At 40.5% G+C, this 25929-nt stretch overlaps 1 protein-coding gene across 2 annotated transcripts; it reads left to right on the forward strand.

Annotated features, from left to right (window-relative positions):
* Positions 1-797: 797 nt before the first annotated feature.
* On the forward strand, positions 798-25929 carry IL17RD (interleukin 17 receptor D). 2 transcript variants are annotated; one of them, XM_019536897.1, is made up of 12 exons: positions 798-850; positions 3294-3419; positions 7521-7639; positions 8998-9118; positions 11650-11694; positions 11795-11946; positions 12620-12685; positions 16040-16094; positions 17270-17380; positions 18980-19164; positions 20450-21386; positions 25124-25929. In XM_019536897.1, exons 3-12 carry the CDS (start codon positions 7592-7594, stop codon positions 25237-25239), a joined length of 1836 nt encoding a protein of 611 aa, XP_019392442.1. In that variant the 5' UTR covers positions 798-850; positions 3294-3419; positions 7521-7591; the 3' UTR covers positions 25240-25929. The 2 variants fall into 2 exon arrangements, with proteins under 2 accessions (XP_019392442.1, XP_019392441.1); XM_019536896.1 differs by lacking the exons at positions 798-850; positions 11650-11694 and having other exon boundaries at positions 3339-3419.

Raw genomic sequence — 25929 nt, forward strand, 5'->3', positions numbered from 1 at the left:
GCACCTGCTCTATCCTCAGTTGATTAGTATGATGCAGAGGAATTGTTCTAGTGCAATTTTCCAGTTTCAGAAGTAATTCTCTTCATATTACCTCCTGGTTTTGATTTTTGTTCTGAAAGTTGCTTTCACTAAGAAAATGCAACTAATGTACCAGGATAGCAGTCTACCGCAGCTGCTTTCATTCTCTTCTTTATATTCCTTTATGTTCAGAAATTACATGCTTTGTTCTGGTTTCTCTGTCCTGGGGTGTGAGAAATCATGATCAGTGTCAGGAGAGCCTGGCAGTCTCTTTCCTCTCTTTATTTGTTTGCCTGCTCTGAGTTTCATGATTTCAAGCCTAGTTAGTTGCACTTTATATGATCTATAAAGATAAATATGAGTCGCTTTGTGACTATCCCAACTCCTGGCTGATGGTCTGTATAGATCCCATTTTTCTAGCAAAATGGAGATGAGGGCACTTGGGGGTGTGATTTTCAATTTGAAAAATAAATTATGCTGTGTGTTTATGTAGTGTGTCCATCTTAAACTATTTTTCTTAACGCTGAGATTATTCTGACCCTTATTTCTCTGTATTTTGTTGCTTAGGTATATCTGAAAACTTCAGGACTCTACAGAAGTTCTGCTATCTGCTTTTTCCTTGGTTGTATTCAAATTGGTGAACCCAACATAAAATTCCATACGAGACATTTATTTGGATGTGGTCATTGAAATACTTAAAAAATGAAATGTTTGCATAAATTCGGAACAAGAAAGTCTTCATTCAGGCTCTTTTTTGTTGTTGTTTCTTTATAGGGACTTTCTCCAGTCAACAAGAACAGTGGACTGCTTAATATCACCTTTAAATATGACAGTAAGTTGATCACCTACATGCACCACAAATAACAAATGACATTAAAAATAAAGAGCCCTCACTCTCATTCTTGCACAAAAAATAATTAAAAGTTTAAAAAAGTATTAGTAATAACAACATAGTCTGTGTAATCTGAAATATTTTTAATCTAGTTTAGATTCTACCATATATGCTTTTTGTTTGCTTCAGTGGTTCTGAAAACAGGTTTCAGTGTCTGAACGTTGTTTTGGTTAGTTCTTCTTGCATGTGCCGTAATTTCTATTGTATATCTTTTGGCTATATTAAGTATCTAGGGCTGTGTCTACACTGGAATTCATCCCTATTTTGGTGGGCATGGGCCAGTCACCAAATGATAGCACCACTGTAAACTCAACCTTCAGATAAGAAACAAGCTCCCATTTATGGCAGTGAAGCATAAACTCCATCTATGCAAATTACAGCTATCCTTGTTGCATCAGGGACTGGCCATTGTTTGTTGGAATTGGGCAAAGGACTATATTAAAGCCTAGAGAACTTACTGAAAACAGTGAAAGTAATATTTTTGCTTTATTCCCATATATCTTAGCTTATTCTTAGTGACATTTGTGAGTCCTTTGTTTTATGTTGGCATTTTTCAATGTTTAATTCTTTATCCTGAATTTCTGTTATCTATCTAACCTTACATTTGTTCTTAAAGAAAGCCAGCTGGATTTATACCTATTAGATTCTACATAGAATAAACAATCACTAGAAGAAGTATATGATGTGTTTGTAGTACACAACCATTGATCCGCTGGATCATGGTTTACATGTAAAAGGTCTAGTCAGATGCCTGATAATCTATTTGTGGTTGACAAGCCCAATTCGAGAGCAACATGGCTTGTTACAAGTTTCATAGATCCATGTGGTATCTGAGTTGGAGTCCAAGTTTACAGCATACTGCTTTCTTCTTTCTTGCTTTGTTTCCATCCTCTGGATCAGAGCTGCTTCATGTTGAGCTGCACCCAGTGCCAAATGTTCCCTTCGGATTGGACAGGATTCTGCATGCTCCTCTCAGCTTTCTATGCTGATATTGAATGACTTCATATAATTTTTGCACACATCGTGGTACTGCCAGAGAGGGCGACCCTGCTTTCTAGAACTGTCTTGAATCACACTATACAAAATATTCTTCTCCCATTCTCCTAACATGGCCAAATTCATCACAGCCTTTTCTTCTTGGTAGTAGTTTCTGTGTGTCAGTCTTACATACTTCAGTACCTCTGTTTGGTATTCTGTCTTCCAACTTTATTTTCAGGATCTTATGCAGACATCTCATGTGGAAGCTGTTCAGTCTCTTGATATGTCTAGTATACATAGCCCATCTTTCTGAACCATAAAGCAGGGATGACAGCACATAAGTCTTATAGATGCATATCTTTACCTTAGCTGAGTTACAGTTATTCTATGCACATTTCTGTAATAGCCTGAAATTCTTAGCTGCTGTTCCAATTCTGTTGGTCATTTTCGTCTGACGGTCAAAATTTTTGCTAATTGTAAAATCCAAATAGCAAAAACTGTCAACAATACTGAGAGGGATCCTTCAGAGTGATGTCAGGTACTGTCAGTGATGTCAGAGCAGGGGTTCTTTCATCCCTTGGTGGATTATCACAGTCTTCTTGAGACTAATTGCCATCCTGAAGCTCTTTCATGATTCAGAAAACTTGCCCAAGAGATTTTGCAGGGAAGATTTACTGTGGGCAACCAAAGCTGTGTTATTCGCAAACAGGAAAGCTCTCAGAACCAGCTCTTTCACTTTGGTTTTTGCTTTAAACCTTGTGGTGCTGAACAAGCCTCCATTTAGGCTGGTTCAAAGATAGTGATGTGTTAACTGAAGAAAGAAAAGCAGGAAATTTGCTGGGATCATCTGACCCCAGCGGTCTTTCCTGCCCAAGTGCAGGGGGGCTGGACCCTTTCAGCCACTAACAACTATGGTACTATGAAATAATCTTAGAGCAGAGACCTTCGCCTGTAACTTACACAATGGAGCCTCTTTAAATCTCAGCAACTGTCATGTTTTTTCCATTAATTCTATCACCAGGAACTGGTATTAACCAATGACAAGTGTTAATTTAGAATACTGGTGACATTGTAAATGATGTACAAAAAGGAGACATTTAAGTTCTGGAGTACTGGGGAGAGATCCTCTATATCAAGACTGAAAGTTTTCTGTAATGTAGAATATATGTTGATAATGAAGAAGCCAGCACACAATAAAAATCAGTGTTCTGGCTCTGATTTAAAAGGTTTTATTTGGTTGCATTTACCCTATGCATTATGAAGGTGTTAATAATGTTCAGAATGAGAGAGCATTAAATGCATGAAAAAAAATGTTGCCAAATTTTGTCTGATGAATTATTAGGTTCCCCACAATAAAACATCAGTTACTATGTTTTATTTAAATTATTTCTGTTTCTCATTTTAGACTGTACTCCTTATTTGAATTCAGTGGGAAAACATGTCATTGGTGATGTGCAGAATATAACAATCAGCCAGTATGCCTGTTATGAACAAGTTGCAGTTCTAGTTCTGTGGACAGCAAATGCCCTGGGTAAGTAGTAGAGAACAAATTTTAACTCCTTTCTTTGATAGCAATCTCAGGAGGATCAATATTAATTTAAAGTACCTTGAAAAACAGCTTTTGTTAATAGTCCATCGGCTATCATCTTAAAAATCACCTTCTTGTGACTACCTGAGTTCTTTGCAAAACTATCACTTTCTCTTCTGTGTTTTGCAGCCTGCTTTGCAAAGTGTCTGTTTTTGCGTCCTGCACCAATGTGTTGTATTTTAGGTTGTGTACACACATTCAAATGATCTAGGAAAATTTTCCCAGGTGGTTCTCCTGGTAGAAAAACTTACCCAGAGAACCCTGTACAAAAGCTGAGCAGCAGAGAGCCTGTGGTGCTGACTATCAAGGAACACCTAAAGCACCAAGTCCTGTAGTCTGGGGGGGGTGCAAAGTCTGTTGGGTCAGTGAAGGGGGGTGTGGGGTTTGCTGAGTCAGTGACGGGGAGGTGGTGGGAGGTCTGTTCCTTCCTCATGGCCAGAGTTGTCTGGCCATGAATTTCTTGTGGCATGTTTCAGGCCTGTTGTGGATGGGCAGTGAGCTACACTTCTCAGCACCAAGTGCTGCAATCCGGGCACTGGGGTCTGCCGGGTCCAGGTGTGGGGGTCTGGGTCAGCCAGTGCTACTCGCCTGAATGGAGCCTGGATCATTTGAGTCCACAATGGGTTTGGGTTTGGCTGTGGCTGAAAAAACTGGGAGAAGAACTTGGTCCCTATGTGCTTTGGTTCTGGGCTTTTCCAGCCGGTAGCATTTAGGGAGTGTAGTGTTCTGTTCCTATCTTGGCTGGGACTGATGTAGCGGCCGCGTCTACATGAGTGGCTGACTGTGCAGTTGTTCCTTAACCAAGTACTAGATGACTATGCAGTCTTCTCACTGCACGGTTACTTTTAGATCCTACTGCAGAGGAGCAACGAGCTACTGTGCAGTGGTCCATTACTACTGAACAATAGCGTTGCCATCACGGTTCATGTCTGGAGATGCTATGGTGATGTAGCTTCTTGTGTAGACATGCCTACTGTCTCCCTGGATCCATGGGATGGGGGGAAGGGCAAGTCAAAGCTTACTGGGTTTCTGGAGGACTGTTCTGCAGCAGGTACCTGTACAGATGTTCCATCTTCTGAGAGAGAATCTCACAGAAGCCATTACACTCAGGTTGTTCCCAAGTTATTTTCCTCCTAGAACAGCTATTTGTGCTCTGGGAGAAAAATCATGAACATCTACACATTTGTGGTTTCTCCTAAAAGACGAGCAACTCTCCCTGGAGAAACTGAACATCTCTATATAACTTCAGTTGTGTTGAATGGGTAATTGCTGAAGTACTTGAGGATCCCATGGGACAAAAGCTTCTATACAAATGGAAAAGGTTATTCTTTAATCACAGACATGTGTAACCTCAAAGCCATGGATCATTAGTATCGTACCTGATTGCTCACAGTAGCCTCCAGTCAAATACTTTATATCTGAGAAATGCAAAATTTAATGTTCCTGGTGTTCACTAAAGGACACTCCCTCTGCACTGAGCAAAATTGTATGCCCCACTTACCCTTGCAGATCTTTTTGTCTCATGTTAATTAAGGTTCTGAACAAAATAAATTGTATACACATGCTTGTTTTCTTTAGAAGTATGTATCTGGCTAATAAAGACAGTAATGTAATTTCTTTTAAAATATTTTCATGCTTCAGCAAAGAAAACAAAACTTAAAAATGAATACCGTATGTCTTTAAAAAAAAAAAAAAAAAGGTTGCAATACCCAATGAAAAAAATTCAAAATTAAGAATGAAAGGACATTTTTACACGTTCTGTGGGACATGATGGTGGATGCTTTAATTAGCGAGCCGCTCTAATTAAAAGTGTCTCTGTGTCACATGCACCAGCATTCCTGTGCTGAAAAAATGGCTGTTGGGAACTTTGAACTAAAGTTCATTGAATGTGTTTTATTTCAAAGTGCCCCACTGCCATTTTTCAGTGCGGAGACGCACTGGGATGCTGATGCATGTGATGCGGAAGGCTGCTGGAGCATATCAATCTCCATGCTCCAGCAGACTTGATTTAGAGTCTGCTCTGATGCACTGGATTTCCAGTGTGTCAGAGCAGGCTCCATGTACATGTAAAGCAGCCCAAAATGCTTTCTTCACTCATTACTTCTCTACATTTCCATCAGAATTTCAACATTGTTAAACTGTCTCAAAGTTTTTAAAAAAATGTTACTTCTCAGAATTGAGAATGTTACTTCTCAGAATATCACAGTAATCTACAGCTGAAAATGCTCATTAACTTAATGGAACTGGATCCTCAATGCTGAAGATTGGTGTAGTAATGTAAATAATTATTTATGGACTTTATATAGAAATGCCTGTTGAGCATTTTGGTATCCTTCAGTCATACAGCATAAATCCTGTTTAGTATTGTGATTAATCTGTACTATGGATTATTGCAGAGTAAATATGAATATGTCAGACTATCATGACAGTAATTACTTTATGTCTTCAGTACCACTGTTCTAGTCTCAGTCTTTTCTTCTTTAAAGGGTAGACTCTTCATTTGGATCCAGTGTTTACAAATAAAATTAAAAGCCTCAAGTCATTATGATTGGGTCTTTAATATATGCAACAGTAAAAACAGCCAGTCTTCTGAAAAGTTAAAGACTCTTTTTTTCTTTATTTTTCAAAACAAAATCCTATACTTACAAATCCTGGAATAAAGGAGTCAGTGATGGTTCACAGTGACCATTATAGTGCTAAATATAATGAACACAGTGACACAATTTTAACTCTAGAATTAGTGACTGTATTCTACTCTCATTGAAGTCAGTGACTGCAGTAGAAGTTGATTTGGGCCCTTAAATAACCTCAGTACAGCACAAGTTGATATTGAATGTCCATACCAGACTGAATTCATATGTTACTTAAGTCTCCTCAAAAAGTTTTAGAAAGAAAATAAACCTTCCCCAGAGCTTCTTAGTTACTTTTGCACACTGATAAATCGTGCTGGCATACCTAAATTGAATAACATTTATGATATAAAATAATGATTAGTTAGCAGATATTAAGGAAGAATGAGGGAATGATACTGAAAGCTTTCAAAAGTGTAGTGCTGCTGAATCTACAGCTGCAGCCTGACTGAATTAAATAGCTACAGAATAAAAAGCTTGGTGTTGTCTCTTGTAATGATCAGAGGTTAATCCTTTTGAAAGCGTCAAGACAGGACTGCAGTTGAAGGATCTCAGGTGATAGGGAGACCTGACACTTCTCTTTCACGGTCTTCAAGCTAGCATAAGCAGTGCTTTTGTTCCACTGAATATTAAGAACATGTTGGTCAGGCCATGGACTCTCTTGTACAGGTTCTAAAACTTTTTTATATTTGGAGGAAAAAAAAGAGGTTCATAGAAAAGCATGCATTTGGGGTTTTTAAACATATTCTATACAGTTGCACTAATCCATTTTGGTTCATGTAACAAGTGCTAAAAGCTAATTGTGTGTTACTTGGGTACAGTTCCGGTTCCGTTTATAGATAATGGAAAGTATTCACTGGTATGAATAAGGAGTCATTCCTCTGTTGCCAGTTTTTCTGTTATCCCGTTATATTAGATAGAACTAAAAAGGTCATCACTCTTGCAACCGACCACTTTAGTCCAATGGTTTCACAAAAGAGAAGAACACAGTAGGGACATTTCCAGGATTTGTAAAAAAAGTGCATTATTGTTTTGTTACTGGTAATAATGACCATATGGAACAAATACTGTGTAGCATCTTACTACAGATGCTGCTGCAGATGATTTTATTTGTATTGTGGTAACGCTTACGGTGCCCACCTGAGAGGAAGGTCTCTTTAGGTCTAGGCACTGTACAGATCCATAGTGAATGCCCAGAAGAGCTTAAATTGAAAGTAGTCAAAATGGAAAATGTGGGAGAAAAGAGGAATTGATGTGCAACTGACAAATGTTAAGGGATAAAATAATTTAATGTGAGCATAAAAAAGGATGGTGAGGAATGATTTATGTAAGGACAATTGTAATACGTTTAAATTGCATCAAAACTTGTGAAATGTGTCTTGGAATGTTCCATTAAATGCCTTTGTGTTTGCAGGGATTGAATTTCTGAAAGGGTTTAGAGTAATACTTGAGGAGTTAAAATCAGAGGGAAGACAATGTCAACAAATGGTTTTAAAAGACCCAAAGCAGCTCAACTCCAGCTTTAAAAGAAATGTAAGTGATGCACATAGAAATATTTCTTTTGTCTGATTCTGCAGTGTGATATTACATAAATTATTAAACCTTTCTTTTGATAAGTTTTTTAGTGTAGAACAGTTTGCGTGCTAAAATATATATATATATAGTCTTCATTATTAACTCCGGGACAAATCTAGTCTCCTTCCTATCTACAGAGGCTCTCCTGATTGTGGAACCAGTGATTTAACTTCAGTGAGGGTCTTAGTCTGGGGGGGCATTATGCAGTAGACATGCATCTGGAGAAATGGTGGGCTCTCCATCCTTGGTGTTTTTTTAAGGCCAAGCTCAAAAAGCCCTGGCTGGAATAATCTAGTTAATGATGGTCCTGCTTTGAGCAGGGGGTTGGACTAGATGACCGCTTTTCAACCCTAATTTTCTATGATACTATCCCTACAGCAGTGCAGAACGCAGCCGTCTGGGGCCTCGTTGGCAGTGCATAGATAGTAGAAGTGGCCAAATGCTGCCTAATGTCTGTATTGGTCTTACAGTAAACCAATTTACCTTTTTGAACCAGTTAGTCTCTAAGGTGCCAGTCCTGTTTTCTGTCCAATTCAGATTAACAAAGCTCATGGGCAACTGGTGCTGCCTTAGCCCACAGCCAGTCTTGCTGCCTGGGGAGACCCCTGCAGTTGATCCCACAACAGCCGATCGCTGAAGCCACTTCTGGGGGTGGCTGTGGTTGCTTCTGGGAGCACTTGCAGCAATCAGCTGGCTCTTGCACATGCACCCCCTATGTATTACCACTGACACAGCTAACTATATCTCTCTAAACCAGTGTTTCTCAAACTTTTATTAAGTGGAATGCACCTTTTTCTGAATTAAAAATGGCAACGCACTTGACTCATAAGTCTGCAGACTGGATCTGGTCCATGAGCCTGATCCCAGTACATGGGGCTGACCTGTATGGTGTCCCCTCCAGCCCATTTTTGGAAACACAGTTCTGCCACTCCTATGGCACACCCTTTAGAAATCACTGCTCTAAACCAATATACAGTAGAAGGATAAAGGGGAACATAAGCTCTCCAGAGCATTCGTCAGCAGGTGAACCAGTTATGTTGTATAGTCTGTCCTCTCTTGTACCAGTATAATAGAGCCAAACCCCTGTAACTATATACCTGAATGAAACAAGTTTACAATGCTTTAGCTTCCATTTAGAGTGGAATAGAGCAGATAGGTGAAACAGTTAAAGTGGATCACTGTAATTATTTGTCTGCCCACGTCATAATTTCTGTTAGTGTCCCGGAGAACTATGGGCTTGCTTTGAGAGAATATATTTTTAAATGCCCAGCAGCAATGACTTAAAAATATCACGGTCTTTTTTTTTATTTTTCCAGGGAATGGAATCTCAGCCTTTTCTAAATCTGAAGTTTGAAACGGATTATTTTGTAAAGATTGTTCCTTTTCCTTCCGTTAAAAATGAAAGTAACTACCACCCATTTTTCTTCAGAACTCGACGTAAGTTATCTTTCCAATCCTCCTTTCTCTGCCTCTCCCCTGCAGAAGTAGATACCTTGTGTCAGGAACTCAGAAGAGGAAGTGTTTTAAGGGGGTGTATGTCTGAGAAAAGATAGCACCTGATTTCATTTTAGGAGGGCAGCTGGATTTGTAAGTGAAATGAGTTTAGAAACCACAGATTAGTCTCTAGTGGACAACAGTCCACATTACAAACTGCCAAAGAGAAATGGACAAAATAAGTAGTCTGAGCAGAGGCATGCAGCTAACCCTCATGGACAACAGATTTACTGTAAAGTTTCTTACAGCTTTTTTTGAAGTCTGGATCTAGCTGTGCTGAAGATAGGGTACTGGGCTGAATGGGTCATGGGACTGATCTAGTGTGGCAAAAATCACATTCCTGTAAAGATTGAGTTACCACTTCTGCTCTTCTGTTTTAGCTTGTCCAAGTTACTAGCAGGATGTTACAGATAAGTTCCCACTGGTTTTGAATTTGAGGTCACAATTTTAAAAATTGGTCTAAGGTTACAATCCTGAGTCTTCATGTATGTAACTATATATGTGATCTGATTTTTCCAAAATATAAGGTACTTGCCAACTCCCATTGAAGTCGACAAGAACTGCTGGGTATTTGATAGTGTTGGTACTCTGGAAATTCAGGTCCCTTAGGGCTTGCCTATATGGGGAAATTCACATATCTTTTCCAGAATAACTATTACACCATAGGTATATGGAGGTTACTCACCAAATGTGTGCACTTTATTCTAAAGTAAAAGTGACTATTTTGGAATTATTACTTAGCTTACATAGAGTAATTGTTCTGGAGGGGGTAGTTTTATTCTGCATATACACTGAGCTATTTTTTGGGAATAGTTAGTTATATTATAGTAGAAAGTAGGGGTGCACCAATAAAGATTTTTTGGGCTGATACTGATGGCTGATTATTAAGGAGCCAAATCAGCTGATACCGATATGCAGCCCAGCAGCTTGGAGAGCAGTGTCTGGCTAAGGGGGAAGGGGCAGTAAGTCTGTTGTGAGGGAAGGAGTAGGGGAGAGAAAGGGCAGGGTGGGCAGATTGAGGCCACTGTGATGAGTGGGGCTGGGGCTGGGGTAGGTGCTGCCCAGCTGGGGCAAGGCTCAGGATAGAGATGCAAAAGGCTTGCTTGATGGGCGTGAGGAGACAGGGTGGATCCTGCCATTGCACACACCCCCAGAGGAGCCATGGGGGGCACATGCCCCTTGGATCTGTGCACAGGGTGAGAATGGGCTGCCACTGCAGGCTGGGGCAGGGGCTAGGTTCTTCCTGGTGGATGGGAGTTGGGCTAGGTCTGTGCTTGGGGTGGGCAGCAGTGGTACTGGGGCAGGGAGGACGTTATGGGGTGGGTTAAAGCCACCCTGAAATTCACCATAGCCCCTCTCCCAGTACCGCTGCCACCTGCCCCAAGCGCCGCCCTGGCCCAGCCCCCACACTTGGAAGAGCCCACAATGCCCCTGGCCCCAGCCTGTCCTCACCCCATGTATAGATCCAAGGGATACATGCCCCCCCATGGCTCTCCTAGGGGTGCACGTAGCAGTGGATTCACACCTCTACCCATGCCTACCCCAGATGAGCCACTCATGGCTCTGTCCTGTGCCCCACCCAGGCTGTGCAGCACCTGCCCCAGCCCAAGCCTCACTCATTCCTTCATTGCAGGGCCTCAGTCTGCACCACCCCACACACCCCTTTCTTTCCCTTCCCGTTCCCCTCAACAGACTTATCAGCTGGACACTGCTCTGAAAGCTGCTGGGCTGGCCATATGCATGCTGCAGCTGCACCCATGTAGGCAGCATTTATTGGCAACATTATCAGCTACATCAGACAAAAGAAGCTGATCACCGATTTAATGTTAATTTTCCTTTTGTCGGTGCAAATATGATATGGACTGATGTATCGGTACACCTCTAGCAGAAAGCCATTTGAGAATGGTTATTCTGGAATAGCTATGTTGGTCAGTTTCCCTCACAGAGGCAAGTAGCTAAATGTAAGCATAACAACCTAAACTTAAGTACACTTTTTTTTGGAAAATCTTGACATTGATCTTACTTCCACAAAGAGCTTCCACTGTTCAGGATTTTTCTGTTTAAAATACTCTAAAATTATTTTAGGATAAATAAGCTTTCTAAACTTTTTCAGCCCTTTATGGTTATGCTGACTAAAGTAACATTTTATCCTATCAGTAGCACTCACTATGTTTATTAGTTCAAATAAATACAGTGGTTATGGCTATATTCATTCGCTCTTGCACATTATGGTTTCTCCAGTACCTGTCTTGTTAAGCAGTAATATTTCAAGTGATCCCTTTTTTGTATATAAGAGTTGAAGGTGACTTGAGTCATGGCAGATAAGCTGAGTTTACTAAATGATGGATCTCCCGTAACCAAAATTATAAAATAGCTTCCTCTTTTTTTGTTTCCTTTTTGCCTTTTACTTTTTGGAGCAAAACTTTTGAAAAATATAAGTTCATCATTAAGATTCTTTTTCCATGTGTTTATAGCCTGTGAATTGTTGCTGCAGCCAGAAAACCTTGCCTGCAAGCCCTGTGAGTAAAATGTAATATTTTCCCATGCATGTATGTTACAAAACTATTATTGTTCTTGAAATAGTAATCTACCTGTCCATAAATCTCTGTCTTCTAACAGACTGGAAGCCAAGGAATCTGAATGTTACTCAGCAAGGTTTTAACATGCAAGTATCTTTTGATCATGCACCTCACAACTTTGGGTTTAGATATTATTATCTCCACTACAAACTTAAGCATGAAGGACCTTTTAAACAAAAGACTTGTAAACAGGTAAGCCATGGGCTTGTTGAAGAAATTAAAACATATTTAACAGTTTATGGTATGTTAAAACTCTATATTATAATATGACTTCATAAGCTCCTTATTCACATAATTTTACCTCTTTAAATCTTATCCATCTGAAGTGATGCTCAAAAAATGTCTGTGTGATTATAGTTAGGTTTATCTTCATATTTTAAAGATGAGATAGGCAGGGTAAGGAAATTGTTCTGTATTTTGTACAGTTATTAATATCATGTTACAATCATGTGAAATGGGCCCAAATCTGAATGGTGATATTTCATACCAGTATTGCATTGCATGAAGGCCTACACACATTGTGGGCGAGTGGAGAATCAAAGCCGTTGTGTTTTAGAGATTGCATTAAACGTGACTCATTTGTGTTAGAATGTGCAACAATACAAAGTGACAGAAGTTCAGTGTACAAATAGTCATTCTGTCCAGTTATATCCTTATATCTCATCTTGGAAGCTGTAATCTGTAGTTTTCATTCTCTTGCTGTCTGCCAGGTTGTTATAATGGTGGGGCTCAACTCCAGTGTCCCATGCCAGGTGGCAAAGTATATTTCCAGGCCAATACTATTTATTGTGAGTGCATTTTCTATTAGACTTTAAAAGTGTGAGACTGTCTTCTGGAATATTCTCCTCTGTTTGTTTATTTACAGGAACAAAACACTGATATCACAAGCTGTGTTCTTCAGAATGCATCTCCAGGGGATTATATCATTGAGGTAATATTTCTAAAGCAATATTTGTAAATCAGCTTAAGAAATAAGTTAATATAGGATTAATATAGAAATTCATTACAATAAAAATACTGAGAGCCAATTTCTTCTGTAATTACATCCATAGATCTTCACTGAAATTCATGAGACAAATTAACATATTAGGAAAGTTAAGTTTGGCCCTTACATGGACATGCAGTGGTGGAAAGAGCTCCTCCTCCATGCTGAGCCAAGTGGAAGTCTGTGCGAGTTGACTGCCTGGCACCCTCTTCTGTGCTTCAGATTACAATCCAAGATCCTACCATCTGTCTTAATTATATTGTAAATAATGATGTCTATACAAATATTATAGGCTACCTGACAATTAAAACAGTACAATATAATGCCTCAGCATCATTAAAGAAGCATACATAGGACAAAGATAAATAGCTCACCTTATCAAGTCCAGCTCAGTCAGCCAGCTTTAAAGAAATTTCCTTTTTAGTCCCATTATTGCAGAATCATATCCTCCCCTCTCTGTTAAGCCCTATAACAAGTGGCTTTTGTAGCATTTCTGGAAAGTCACCAAATTCAGGCTATTTTGGATCAAGGGAGGAGTAGTTTCCAGGGTCCTTAATTTTTTACAGAAAAAGACACGTCCTATCAGCTAAGCAACTCTGCTGACCACAGCTGTGGCAGTACATCATAGGTTTCATACGCCTCAGCAACACGTCCCACTCAGTAAACAAGGTTCTGCTTTTGGCACCATCTTGACTTTCCAAATAATTTTAAAGCATTGCCTCAGTAGAATGCAGTATAGTAATCTAATTTGGCACCATGAGCCGGAGCAGAGTAGCAAAGTCTGTACCAAAAGTGTTGCAACCTTTCTACCAGATTCAGACTGAAAATATCTGTCTGAATTTCTGCTGTAATATGAAAATCCCACAGCAAAAATAATGTTTGGGGCCTTGGACCTATTGAGTAGCTCTGGTAAGGAAAATATGCAAAAAGTTTAATGAAAACTTTCCTTCACAGTGTGTTGTATTTTTGGCTGAAATGATAAAAAAAAAAAAAAAAGAGAGATGATCTCCATTTTTTATCATTTATTATTTTATAAGCCTGGGAAGATTCTGGCTAGTGGAATCTACCAAATATAATACACCTCTGATTATGAGATGACCCCCCATAATTAGATTCTATATATGGAAAACTTTAAATTTGTTATAATTTTCCAGGTAAAGAATCTCATTATTGGAGGTTTCCCTTGATTTTGTCCACTTCTCATTGCCACAGCAGGGAAAATACATCTGGGAGTTCAGGTAGCCCCCTTGTCCTCTGGCCCCTCCGCCCAGCTTCTTTCCCGTTATCCCTGGAACATGTGCTTCTCACATGAAAGTGAGAAGTAAATTTGAGAACACTGACCTAGAAATATAAATACCTGTAGTAACCTGCATGTAAGGAAATTAGTAGATAGGTACCCACAGACTTAGTTCATGCAGAATGGATCCAGTTTACGTCTTTTGAAACTGCTACACAGGTACTCCATAAACACACTGTTAAGCAGCCCTTAGATATAGTAGAACCTATAGTCCAAAACTAAAAGGCTTATGATTTACTAACTAGTTCATTGGACTGGGCACTAGCAGAGTCAACATTATTTCAAGCTATAGTGATCCCAAAGATCAGCACTGCTTAGTATATGTGTGTACTCCAGACACTCCCCACAAAGGATCCATGTGTTAGCTAGCCCTCCACTCATGACTGGAACCAGATGTTCTTGTCACGAGTCCTTGGATCCTCCAAAAGTATGCAGTTGAGGTGCAGGGCAGCCTTGTCCAGCTCCATCTCTTGGAGGATGGGGCTGTACTAATCATATGCAACAGGATGAGAGATGGGGCAACAGAGGGATTCTGAGTAAGCTGTTTGGGGCCCCATTTGGTGATATTTGCCAGACATTTAAGGATGGTTAAAAAAACAATACTCATTCAAAATGGGAAAGAAAGGTGCAGCTCAGCTGTGGGAAAGTGAAATGTGGTCAGTGTAGTGAAAAAGAGTCAGCTCTGAAAGCAGTGGTAGCAGCCATCAATCCTCCTGGATCATGGTGTATGCATGAGGGCCACCCAGACCTTTGATGCATATGCCTGGGCAGGAATTCCTGAAGGAGTGGAAGTTGCTCAGACCCTTCATCCTCCCTTTAGGCCACTGAGACAGAATCCAAAGACTAGACTGAGTCCAGATGTTTGGTGCCTCCATGCTGTAGTTGTATAAGTGTCTGGGAATCAAACCCAGGTCTCCTGTGTGGTAGATAAGGATTCTACTGCTGAACCATAGGGGACTCCACTGAGTCCAGTGGGCAGTACATATATCTTATTCATATGGGTTACATTAGCCTATCCTTGTGGTCATCAGCATCTTAGCCTTTTGGCTAAGATCCAGCATTTCTGGCACCAAGTATCTGGGCTAGCTCTGGCTCCTCCGGTACTGGCATGGTATTGCCATACCTCCAGGCCCAGTGCCAGTTCCCAGAAGGAACCTGAACCTGAACCCAGAAGGTTTTTTTGGTTTTGTTTTGTTTTGTTTTTGGTCTGTTTTTTTGCACCAGTCCTGGAAGCACTGCAATACCAGGTCAATGCATAGAGTGGATGGAGCAAGCTCCAGTTCCACCACCCAACACCAAAAAAAAATCTGCTCAATATAGACCTCCTATGGAGAACATATCAGAGACAATCACCTGCCCTGGGGAGCCTGCCCACCTGGGTGATCATGATGTTGCCCCTGGCAGGTAAGTATGCCAGAAGGAACACCTGCCCATTGTTTTTTTTTTTAAGGCCAAAAAAAAAGTTCCTATCAGATGTTTGCCTCATGTGGACCATGTGTTTTGTAGTCATGTTGAATGCTGGCTGCATTTAATCAACTTTATAGTAATTTTTATTGCTGAGCACATGCTGCTTTTTGCAGCAGCTTAAAGATAGGTAACGTATTTAGTGAGGTTTCCTTGTATGTGAATTTTTCACTCCAGTGTTGATTTGGGGGGAAAAACCCTCCTACTGTATTTGAGTAAATATGGTATTATTCCACTACATTTATCTCCCACCCTTATTTCCTTCCTTTTGAGATTAGATATGAATTAGAATGGATTGGTGCTCTTTTTTAAATGGGCAAAATTAGTTTTGAAAATGGCAATTCCATCTTTTACCAAAAGAGAGTTGGTGTTCTACTTGTTCTTGATTATCATGTGAGGTAACCAATTCTAGGTGTTGACATTTTTTTTCTATAACTTCCTTTAGTTCTGGAGGTCCAGGACAAGTTGTTTCCTGTGTTGCAGAGAATTATTTTCCCCATAGTTTTCAGTATTTAAAATGAGACATTTCTTTTTTTAAGTTGGTCGATGACACTAATACAACAAGGAAAACAATGCACTATGCGTTAAAACCAGGTAAGAATTTTTCTTTTTAAAATGGCCATGTACTATCTTGTACTGGTTGTTTATGCTGAAGATTATTTGCCATAAAAATCCCCACAATCAGGGCTACTGAACCCCTTCCATGTTCTTACATAAAGCTTTTCTGTGACCTTTTTGATAAAAAAATATACTGCTTTTACATATTATTTTACTTCCATCTTGTGTAAAGAATTGCACAAGCAGACTGTGCTGTAAAATTGGGATTATTTGCTAGGAACTAATTTTTCAAAGATGTTGAAAAATCAGAGTGTGCATCTTAGCTCTGTGCAAGTGGTGCATGAGGTACAATGTAGAAATATTGTAATGCCCTTTTGTGAACAGGATTAATGGAATGCTGAAATAAGCAGCTGCTCAATAAAATTCTAGTGAAGTTACCTTGAGGTAGATTATTAAACCAAAAAAAAAAAAAGATCAGATGAAGATTGTGGTCAACAGTCCTTCCTCAAGTATGCTGAAACTTCCTGTCATATTGTTATTGTTATTTATTATTTATATTTTGCCCTACTCAGGCTCAGGGATAAAAATCATCTTTATAGGGAACGGTGCTTTCTCAAGAGCCAGTCCAAGACCAGGGAGCACAGGAGAGGAAGCTGCAAGTAGAGTAACAGATTCGGCAGGGGAATAGAATTGAAGTGGCGCTCAGGAAAGATGAAGAGCTGGTTTGTGGCTCATTTGCCAAAAATGTTCACCCCCACTGTCTGATTTAGTACGTTCTGGAAGACTGTCATAGCATGATGATTGAGGTGTTTTAAGAATTTATCTAGGATAGAGCATGGATTTAGCTGTTGTTTGTCTTAAAGAATTTTTGAGGATGGGTCACTGAAATGGTTATCAATCTGTAATATAAAACTGGGATTAGAGCAAGGGTGGCCAGCTTGCAGCATTGTGGCGTGCAACAGATCGGGGAGGGGACAAGCAATACAGTGGCAGATAGGACAGGAAGCAGAAAGCAGGGCAGCGGATGGGGTGGGACACATAAGGCAGGAAGTAGAAAACAGCAGAAAATTGGGTAGAAGAGATTCAGAGTGGCACTCTGAGGGTGCAGTGCTAATTTGTGTCACTCTTGCTAAAAAGGTTGGCCCGCACTGGATTAGACAACAGTGACGTAACTACTTGAACTATGTTAATTCTGCATTATTTTTTCAAAGTGCATTCCCCATGGGCTGGACCAATAAGAGCTATTGCCATTACTGTTCCCTTAGTTGTCATCTCAGCATTTGCAACGCTTTTCACAGTGGTGTGCCGCAAAAAACAACAAGGTATGATGTTTATTTAGTATAGAGTTTTATATAAAGCTGAGGAGTTTCAGTTCAGAGCTAGCTCAGACGGAAAACAGATTTATTCCAAACTAGGGCTGGGTGTTTGTTCAGTGATATAAAGTTTAGTAAACTGACCAGTCAAATATTGGTCAAAAATTGTAAAAAATTGCCAGTACAGTCAAAGAATACACAGAAAAAGTACAATTTTTATTAAATGTGTTCATTAAAAATCATATTCTGTCAAGAAAACGGCAACTAAAAATATTTGATCTTTATAAAATTGCTATAATCTTCGACCAATCAAAAAATATGCAGTCATTGACTGGTCAGCTGACAATATTTGATTGGTCAACGGGCCAACTTGCCAAACATGGATTTCTTTTTCATTAGTGCTTTTATTTATTTATTTTCTTTCCCCCATCTCCTTCCCTAGTTTTTCCATCTGCTGGAACTTCTAGCAAAGCACTAATCCTGTGTTTGGTGCTAAATTAGTCTCATGAATAGTGTCACCAATCTTGAATGATGATTTATCTGCAAAATCAAGCTGAGGACCGGATAGGTTGTGTTAGGATTTTTGCCTTTGTTGGTTTGTTCAGAAAAATATTTGTTAGTCAAGATTAATGGAAATTATGAAACTGGAAGCTAAACAGATGTAAAAGAGGAAATGTTATAAAATAATACAGATATGCCTAACTGGTGTGTGTTTTATAGCAGGAGGAAAGTAATACCCTAAAACAGCATTGTCCAGTTTGTGGCCTGTGGGTCGCACACTGTCTATGAGGGGTTAATATGTGATCCCCAGGCGTTTAAGTGACTGCTGCTCCCCCTGTTGCTTTGGCTGCTGCTTCTGTATCTGGGGTCTCCAGGCTCCCTGTCCCTCACTCAGCTTTTGCTTCTGGCTCCAGCCTCAGGGGTGGGGCAGCATAGCCCCTCATAGGGTGCAGTGGCGTGGGAGGTGTGGCCTATGGGCCTGTGCTTTATATTAAGCGACATGCATCTCCTGGCTGCTTAGAAGTTTAATGTCCCTGCCCTAAAAGATGTAAATAAGCAGGAAGAATTCCCTGTACTCACTGGAACAGAGTTTTAACTAATTAGATTTAGTCCAAATTTGCTTATTTTCTTGGTGTTTGGCCTAAAACATCATCTTAAACCTTCTCTCTTCTCTAAGTCCTGCTGCTTTTGTAGTTTACCTGCAGGTGCTTCTTCGATCCCCTGGGCCAGGGAGGTAAGGAACAGTAAAGTTATGGCATGCTTCTTCCATGGGCTGTGGAAGTGATGTTGCCCCATTGGTGCCTATTTATAGAGGAACCTTTCCAGAGGGTTCTCTGAATGACATGTCAATCCATTTCCTTTTCAGGTAGAATATCTTGCAGCTCTGAAGTTGGTAACCCCCCCCGCAAACAAAACAAAACAAAAAAACCCAAAAAAAAGCAGCAGCAGCAGTAGCAGAAGGGGTACAATATGCATTATCCAGGGTGGGATGGGAAACAAGAAAGTCTTGTGAATGAAGGGCCATTACATTTGAGTAATGAGTCTGTGACAATTGAAGAAAAATGGCTGTCTGTTACAGTGTGAAAACTTTTTTTTCTTTCTATTTAGAAAATATATATTCCCATTTAGATGAAGAGAGTTCAGAATCTTCAACCTATGCTGCAGCGCTCCATGTGGAAAGGCTCCGGCCCCGGCCAAAAGTGTTCATCTGCTATTCGAGTAAAGATTGCCAAAAACACATTAACGTCATCCAGTGCTTTGCTTATTTCCTTCAGGATTTTTGTGGTTGTGAGGTAGCCCCACTTTTCTCCTCTTAATGTGTAGAATTGCCTCGTTCAAAACAGGACACGTAAAGCTCCTCATAGCCTGTCCTTAAAACATTTTAAGTAGTCAGAGAGATTCAAGTCTCTTCCTGATACACAGACTAATTCCCATTTTTGCTTCTGCCAATCTCCTGCATGAATTTTCTCTGTGTAGAGAAGAGAACAGACCACAGAATACATAAAATGTAGCACCAGAGATAATGTGCACTGCGTCAGTCCTGATACACTCACTCAGCCATCCTTAGCCCTTCATTCATTAACTATCCTGTTTAGTTATCAGGGTTTGTATCTGTCTCCTTTAGAATGTAGTCACAAAGAGATACTTAGAATAGCTCAAGGCTTGTATTGTCCGTGTCCCCCCCCCCGATTCATAGTACTATCCAAAAAATATCGAAATCACAATGTGAAAGACTAGGCTCAAATTTTTTAGCTCTTTCCTAAACCTGAACCAAAGTGTAACAGTTAAATTATAAAATGGCAACATGATTATTAGTTTACAGAAAGCATTTACATTTTTTTGTTTAAACTTTGCTATCATCACTGGGATTCTAAGTTTACAACATATGATAAGTGAATTTAAATAAGTGTTCAATCATTTAGCAAGCCTGACCCCTAGTGGAAAACAACATTATTTAAAATAATTGTTTTATTGATTTAGACATCTTTGGAAATATACATCATTTACTTATGAACTTCAAGCAGTCAGCATGAGATGTTTTCACTTGTGACCTAGCAGCATGTATGTAGAATGGCATTAAAGGCAAATTAGTTACTACTTCTGTTTTTGAACATATGTACTGTGACATGTTTGGAATCATTTAATACAGGGGTTTTCAATCTTTTTTAATAAGTGTACCCCTGGTGGCCGGACACGGAATGCTGAGGTAGGGGCAGTGGAACATAGCCAGCATGGGGTGGTGGATGGCAGTGGCAGCTACTGCCACATACAAGCTTCCCCTTCCCCCCACCCCCACATCTGACCAGCCAGGTGTGGCATGCAGAGGGGTACCACTGCCCTCCACCTGCCCCAGCCCTGCTCCTAGGAGGTGGTGACACTGGGTGGTGGGTGCATACCCCTTAGGGCCTTCCCAAGTACCCCTGGGGGTACACATGCCCCTGGTTGCAAACCCCTGATTTAATATTTAATAAACAATAAACACCTGAAGACTTATTAAGTATCTCTGATATATGTAGCCTTCACAAGCTATTACTTCTTCCATTTAAACACCAACTGACATGCTCCTTTCTTTCCCAGGTGGCCCTGGATTTATGGGAGGATTTAAAGATTTGTAAAGAAGGGCAGAAAGAATGGCTTAATCAAAAAATCAGTGAGTCTCAGTTTATCATCATTGTGTGTTCCAAAGGGATGAAATACTTTGTGGAAAAAAAGAACTGGAAGCACAAGGGAACAAGCAAAGACATTGGGAAAGGAGAACTCTTTCTATTTGCAGTGTCTACCATTGCAGAGAAGCTGCGTCAAGCAAAGCAGAATTCAGATGACCTCTGCAAGTTCATTGCAGTCTACTTTGATTACTCCTGCGAAGGTGATATTCCTGGCATTCTGGATCTAAGTACAAAGTACAAGCTCATGGATAACCTGCCTCAGCTTTACTCTCACCTACACTCCAGAGATCTCAGCTGTCAAGATTCAGAGGTGTATCTAGTAAATATTAGCAAAAGAAACTATTTCAGGAACAAATCTGGCCGTTCCCTTTATGTTGCCATTTGCAACATGCACCAGTTCATTGATCAGGAGCCAGATTGGTTTGAAAAACAGTTTATTCCGTTTCCTCCACCTCCTTTACATTATCAAGAGCTTGTCATGGAAAAATTTGACTCAGGCTTGGTTTTAAATGACTTGGTGAATAAGCATGTGACTGAAGGGGATTTTTCTCTGAAAACAGATGCAAATTCTATCCCTGCTATAAATTCAGACTCTCCATTTTTAATTCAGCACTTAAACCTTGGAGAAGATACAGAGACTCGGGATATTCAAGATGGTGGCTCTGTTCTTCAGCCTCTGTTGCACGTTGTAAAAGCTGCCAATCTCCCAGACATGCCAAGGGATTCTGGAATCTATGATTCTTCTGTTCCATCATCTGAATTATCTCTACCTTTAATGGAAGGACTTTTGACAGACCAAACTGAAACCTCTTCCATTACAGAGAGTGTCTCATCATCTTCAGGATTAGGTAAAATGGAGTAGTTTTAAAAAAATCACATTAACACACAACATTCATGTTGTTGGCATACTTTTAGTTACATTAAGTTAGGGGCCATAAAAGAAGCTGGGAAAAAAGTTATATAAAATAGAGATGGTCAGAAATACAGGGTCTTCATAAAGTCTTTGTGGACTTTTAAACTTTAATAACTTAGGTTGTGCAAAAGGACTTTATTAAAACCCTGTATAGGAGTTTTTTATTGTGTTAAAAAAATTATCCAGATGTGAAAAATACATCAAAATTGTAAAATTAGAATTTTGGAAAAATGATGAGCCTTGTTTATGCGGTCTGAAAACCTGTTGTTAGGCTTTTTTAATGTTCCAGTTTTTAACCAGCTCTATTGGAACAAAGAACCGTTACTGTATTGCAATTAACTTAAGGTATCAGGCTTCTGATGACACATATTTTCCAATACAGTTGCTCTTATCTTCCTGACCATGATGTATTGATAAGCTGTGAGGTCAAGAACACGAGAGGAGTTGTATTTATTGCTATCAAAATTCTACCTGCTGAATTTCACCTTTTCTCAAATCAAACCTCAATAGCATAACCAGGGGTGGGTGAGAGGGGCATCTGCTCCAGGCACCAAGTTAGGAGGAGGACAAGAATCACCCCCATGTCCGTGGCGTATGTGCCCTGGAAGCAAGAGCAGCCTCCTAGCTTACCCATGCTGGGAACTCCAAAACAGTCCCCAGCTGCTGCTGCTTTAAGAGCAACAGTCGGGGTGGGCGGAGCATAAGGCCAGGGCAGTAGCAGGAGCAGCAGCTCAGCCAGAGACTCTAGGACAGGAGTGGGCTGTGACAGCTTGAGGCCGACACAACCTTGCGCTCCCAGGGTCTCTGTGGAGACCTGCCCAGAGTAGTGCTGCTAGGGCACATGCGTGGGCAGGCAGCTGCTCTAGGGCTGGGACTGGGGCCCAGGTGGGAATCTTGCAGCGGTGATGGCATGGGCTGAAGCTGGGCAGAGCTGTGATCCACTGCCGACACACCCTTGCAACGAGTACAGGTTCCACAGCAGGAGTGTGTGGGCAGCAGATCATGGCCCTGTCCCGTCTCTGGCCCACGCTGTCACAGCTGCAAGATCCCAGCCCAGGTTCTGGTCCCAGAGCAGCTCCTTACCCAGCCATGTCCCGTGCCAGTGTGACTCTGGACTGGTCTCCATGGAGACCCTAGGAGCGTGGGGCTGGGACAAGCCTGCTGCTCCTGGGGTCTCCATGGAGACTAGCTAGAGCGGCATGGGTAGGGGCTGTTTGGAAATGGAGTCTGGCCACTGGCCAGATCTGCCATTTTGCTCACCCCTGCTTTAGGAATTCCTAGCAGGGAAAGACTGCCGCCCTATCCCACCACTCTGCCCTTAGTGTTTGCCCAGGGTGCCAGCTCTTCTTGTTATACCTCTGTGACGCAGGACAGGTAAATGTTATCATGAATTCAGTATGTGCTGAAACAAAGTCTTGTCCTTTAATTGTAAGTGATTTTCTGTTTTTGGGTATTAAAGTATCAGACTCAGAGGGATGGCTTGCTGCAAGATTTGGTTTTGGGAGGGTAAAGTGGTGGTGAATATGGAAGGGAACGATTAGCAAGTCTTTTGGAACAATTATCTGCAATCTGAATGTGCAAACTTTAATCCTTTGGGAAAAATATGAATGTATTTACTCAATCAAGTAAACTGTGAACACCTCCTCAAACAGCCAGACACTCAAGATCTACATGTTCTGATTAATTCCCTCAGCAGTGCTAGTCCAGCTTTAACTCATGGTCCTGGGAGAGTGCATAGTTTGCATGCTGGTAGGCTTCTATCTGCATTAAACCAAACCAGCTTCAGGTTCTCTAGAATAACGCTCTGCCGGGACTCCCCTCCTGTTTTTATTTGGGAGCTGGCAGTGAAGTCACGTCTGCTGCCAGGTTCTCTCTCCAAAAGTTAATTCTTATTGTAACTAACATATTTTAACTAGCACATTTTAAAACTCTAGTGTTGACTGGCAAAGATGAACTCGAGGGAAGAGGTTTTGAGGCTGTCTAACAAACAGCGAGTATACTTGCCCAATCAAAGGAAACAAAATAGCCTTTGGTGTTTTTTTTCCCTAGTTTCTTCACCTAGTCCACCAACATTACACTAGTCTTGTTTGGAATGAATCTGAGCCAGATGGCCCTTCATCCAAGCCACGATTCATATTTCCACTGGGCAATGACGAGACTCCAAAATTGAGCATTGTTTGCTTCTTAAGCAACTGTAATCCAGATACTTTCCAAATGTCTCAAATACACTTCTTAATTCATAAGTACCTTTAATAGCGAGATGCACAAACATTATGTGATTGGTATGCATTTTCTGGAACTTAGGAGCAGTCACTCGTTCAAAATGACCTCTTGTAGGGGCTATTAAAAACACCTGTGAAATAAGACTTCCATCCTAACTACCCAACTTTAACAGTCGCTTAAGTTGAGCATCACAATAAATCTCCCTATGTTTGTGCGGTTATCAGATGTCTATGCAAACCTCAGGCCAGATCTTTCCTTTCTTCTTTAAAATATTATCTGCTTTCATCTCTGAGTGCAAGTACAAATCCTAAAGGCCATCAATTTGGATACACTGTACTAAGGTTCAAGCTGACTGGGGAGTTCCCAAATCTCGTTCATTATGCTATAACATAAGGTCTTGGACAGACGTTCAGTTTTTTCCAGGAAGAGTCCTGTATGAGTGTACAGAAGTTCATAATTTTTTCCCAAAGTAAAAGTAATCACTCTGGGAGAAAAATAACTCAAAAATGACCCAAGTGAAGTGGCTTCCCAGAGAATGTATCCCAGGAGACAGAACTTGTGTACAGGCAGCCAGTGTGCTTCACTGCTTTTTTCTCCCCCTCCCACAGGGGAAGGGAGAGCGTGTATCAGTCCCAGACAAGCAGGGAGCAGAACACACTGACTGAATTCTTTGGGTTGGAAAAGCCCAGTGCTGAAGCACTTAGGGCATGTCCTACTACTGGCTTGTTCCCTGCCTGAATCACACTGCAACACTTAGGTGCTGGGAGGCATTCAAGCATGCTCCCTGCCCATGTGTATCTGGGCCGGACCACAGCAAGCTGGTAGAAGGCAGCATGTGGTTGGGGAAAGGAAAGCTGGAAGGCACTGTGCCCAGCACAGACCCAAGCTCCCACCTCCTCTGACCCTGCCATCCCTGTTTATATTCATTAAAAAAAAACAACCCAAAACCTACAGAGCTCTTTGGGCCATTGCTCTGGGGATCCCTGGCAACCAGCATCCACACTGCAGGCTCCTTGCTTCTTTGCTTGAACTTAAAAACAAACCTGGGGGAGTTGTCCTGGATGATGTGAATGTGTGTATGCAGCCTGAGTTTGTTGATCATTGATAACTGCTCTAAATAGCTGATTTTCAGAAAAGATTTGCATTGGTGGTTAGGTCTTAGGAATTAATCGTTATATATAGGTAGGGTGGCCATCATAGAAGACAGTCCGTTTTTTCTCTGTCCTCTATTGATACGAAACCAGATGTCTTTTGTGTTCTCCTTTTTTTCTTCTTGAAGATTGAAGAGAAAAATAGAGGACATAAAGGCATTGGGTTTCGTATCGATAGAGGACAGAGTAGCAGAAAACCGGAATGTCCTCTATAATGGCCACCCTACATATAGGTATAGTTGTATGTTGAACAAATAAAACAGTCATTCAAAAATAAAGTATAGTTTTCTCTTTGCAGGGGAAGAAGAATCTCCTGTAATCACTATCACAAAATCCCTAGTGCCTGGAATTTGTAAAGCAGAACTTCATTGTCACATCCATACTGATGACCTGGAGGCAATTGCACCTTTATAACTCATTACAAGAACGGTATGCAGCGCCACTTTATCAACAGCCTGTGTTTGTGCATCAACCACCGTGTTATCCCAGCACTAAATCTACTTGAAGAAACAAATATTCCCTGAAGGAGACGTGCTATTCTTAAGGGAATTTGTGGCCAGTAGACTTTTACCTGTTGATCTTTTATGATCTGAAAATACAACATTGAAATAATTTAAAGTATATTTTGAAATTCCAACTATTACCAGCTTAAATCTCACACAGAAATGATACTGTTTATAAAGATAATTATAACAAATATTTTTTGTATTTTTTTTAAATTTTTGACTAAAAATAAAATAACTGGTTGCATGTGACATGGAATGTTAACCACCTTACATTTTGTAGCAGAACCTCTGGTTTAAAATGCTGAAATATTTGATGGCAGGAATGTGTTGGAGAATGAGCAGAAATATTTTTGTACAAAAAGTCATAAAATGCCAAAAGTGGATCTAGTGATTGTCCGTTACAGAAATATTCCTGGTTGTCCTTAGCGAAATTTTACCTCTTCTTCCACCTCCTTTGGCTCTCCAGAAAGTTAATCTATTACAGTCAAAAGGAAAATCATTTTCCCCCCATCTAAATTTTGACATGGATACAAGGGAAACATGTTCACTGACTGTCTCAGTTAAGCCAGGTCAGTCCAAGTGTGGTACAGTAGAAGGA

Source organism: Crocodylus porosus, unplaced genomic scaffold, assembly GCF_001723895.1.
Source record: "Crocodylus porosus isolate Cpor-Errol unplaced genomic scaffold, CroPor_comp1, whole genome shotgun sequence".
NCBI lineage: Eukaryota > Metazoa > Chordata > Crocodylia > Crocodylidae > Crocodylus > Crocodylus porosus.

Excerpts from the sequence above, each read along its gene's own strand:
- IL17RD (XM_019536897.1), top strand. The coding sequence starts at position 7,592 with ATGGTTTTAAAAGACCCAAAGCAGCTCAACTCCAGCTTTAAAAGAAAT. Across the intron at positions 12,686-16,039 it reads CAGGGGATTATATCATTGAG|TTGGTCGATGACACTAATAC; the intron begins GTAATATTTCTA and ends TCTTTTTTTAAG. Across the intron at positions 21,387-25,123 it reads CTCATCATCTTCAGGATTAG|GGGAAGAAGAATCTCCTGTA; the intron begins GTAAAATGGAGT and ends TTCTCTTTGCAG.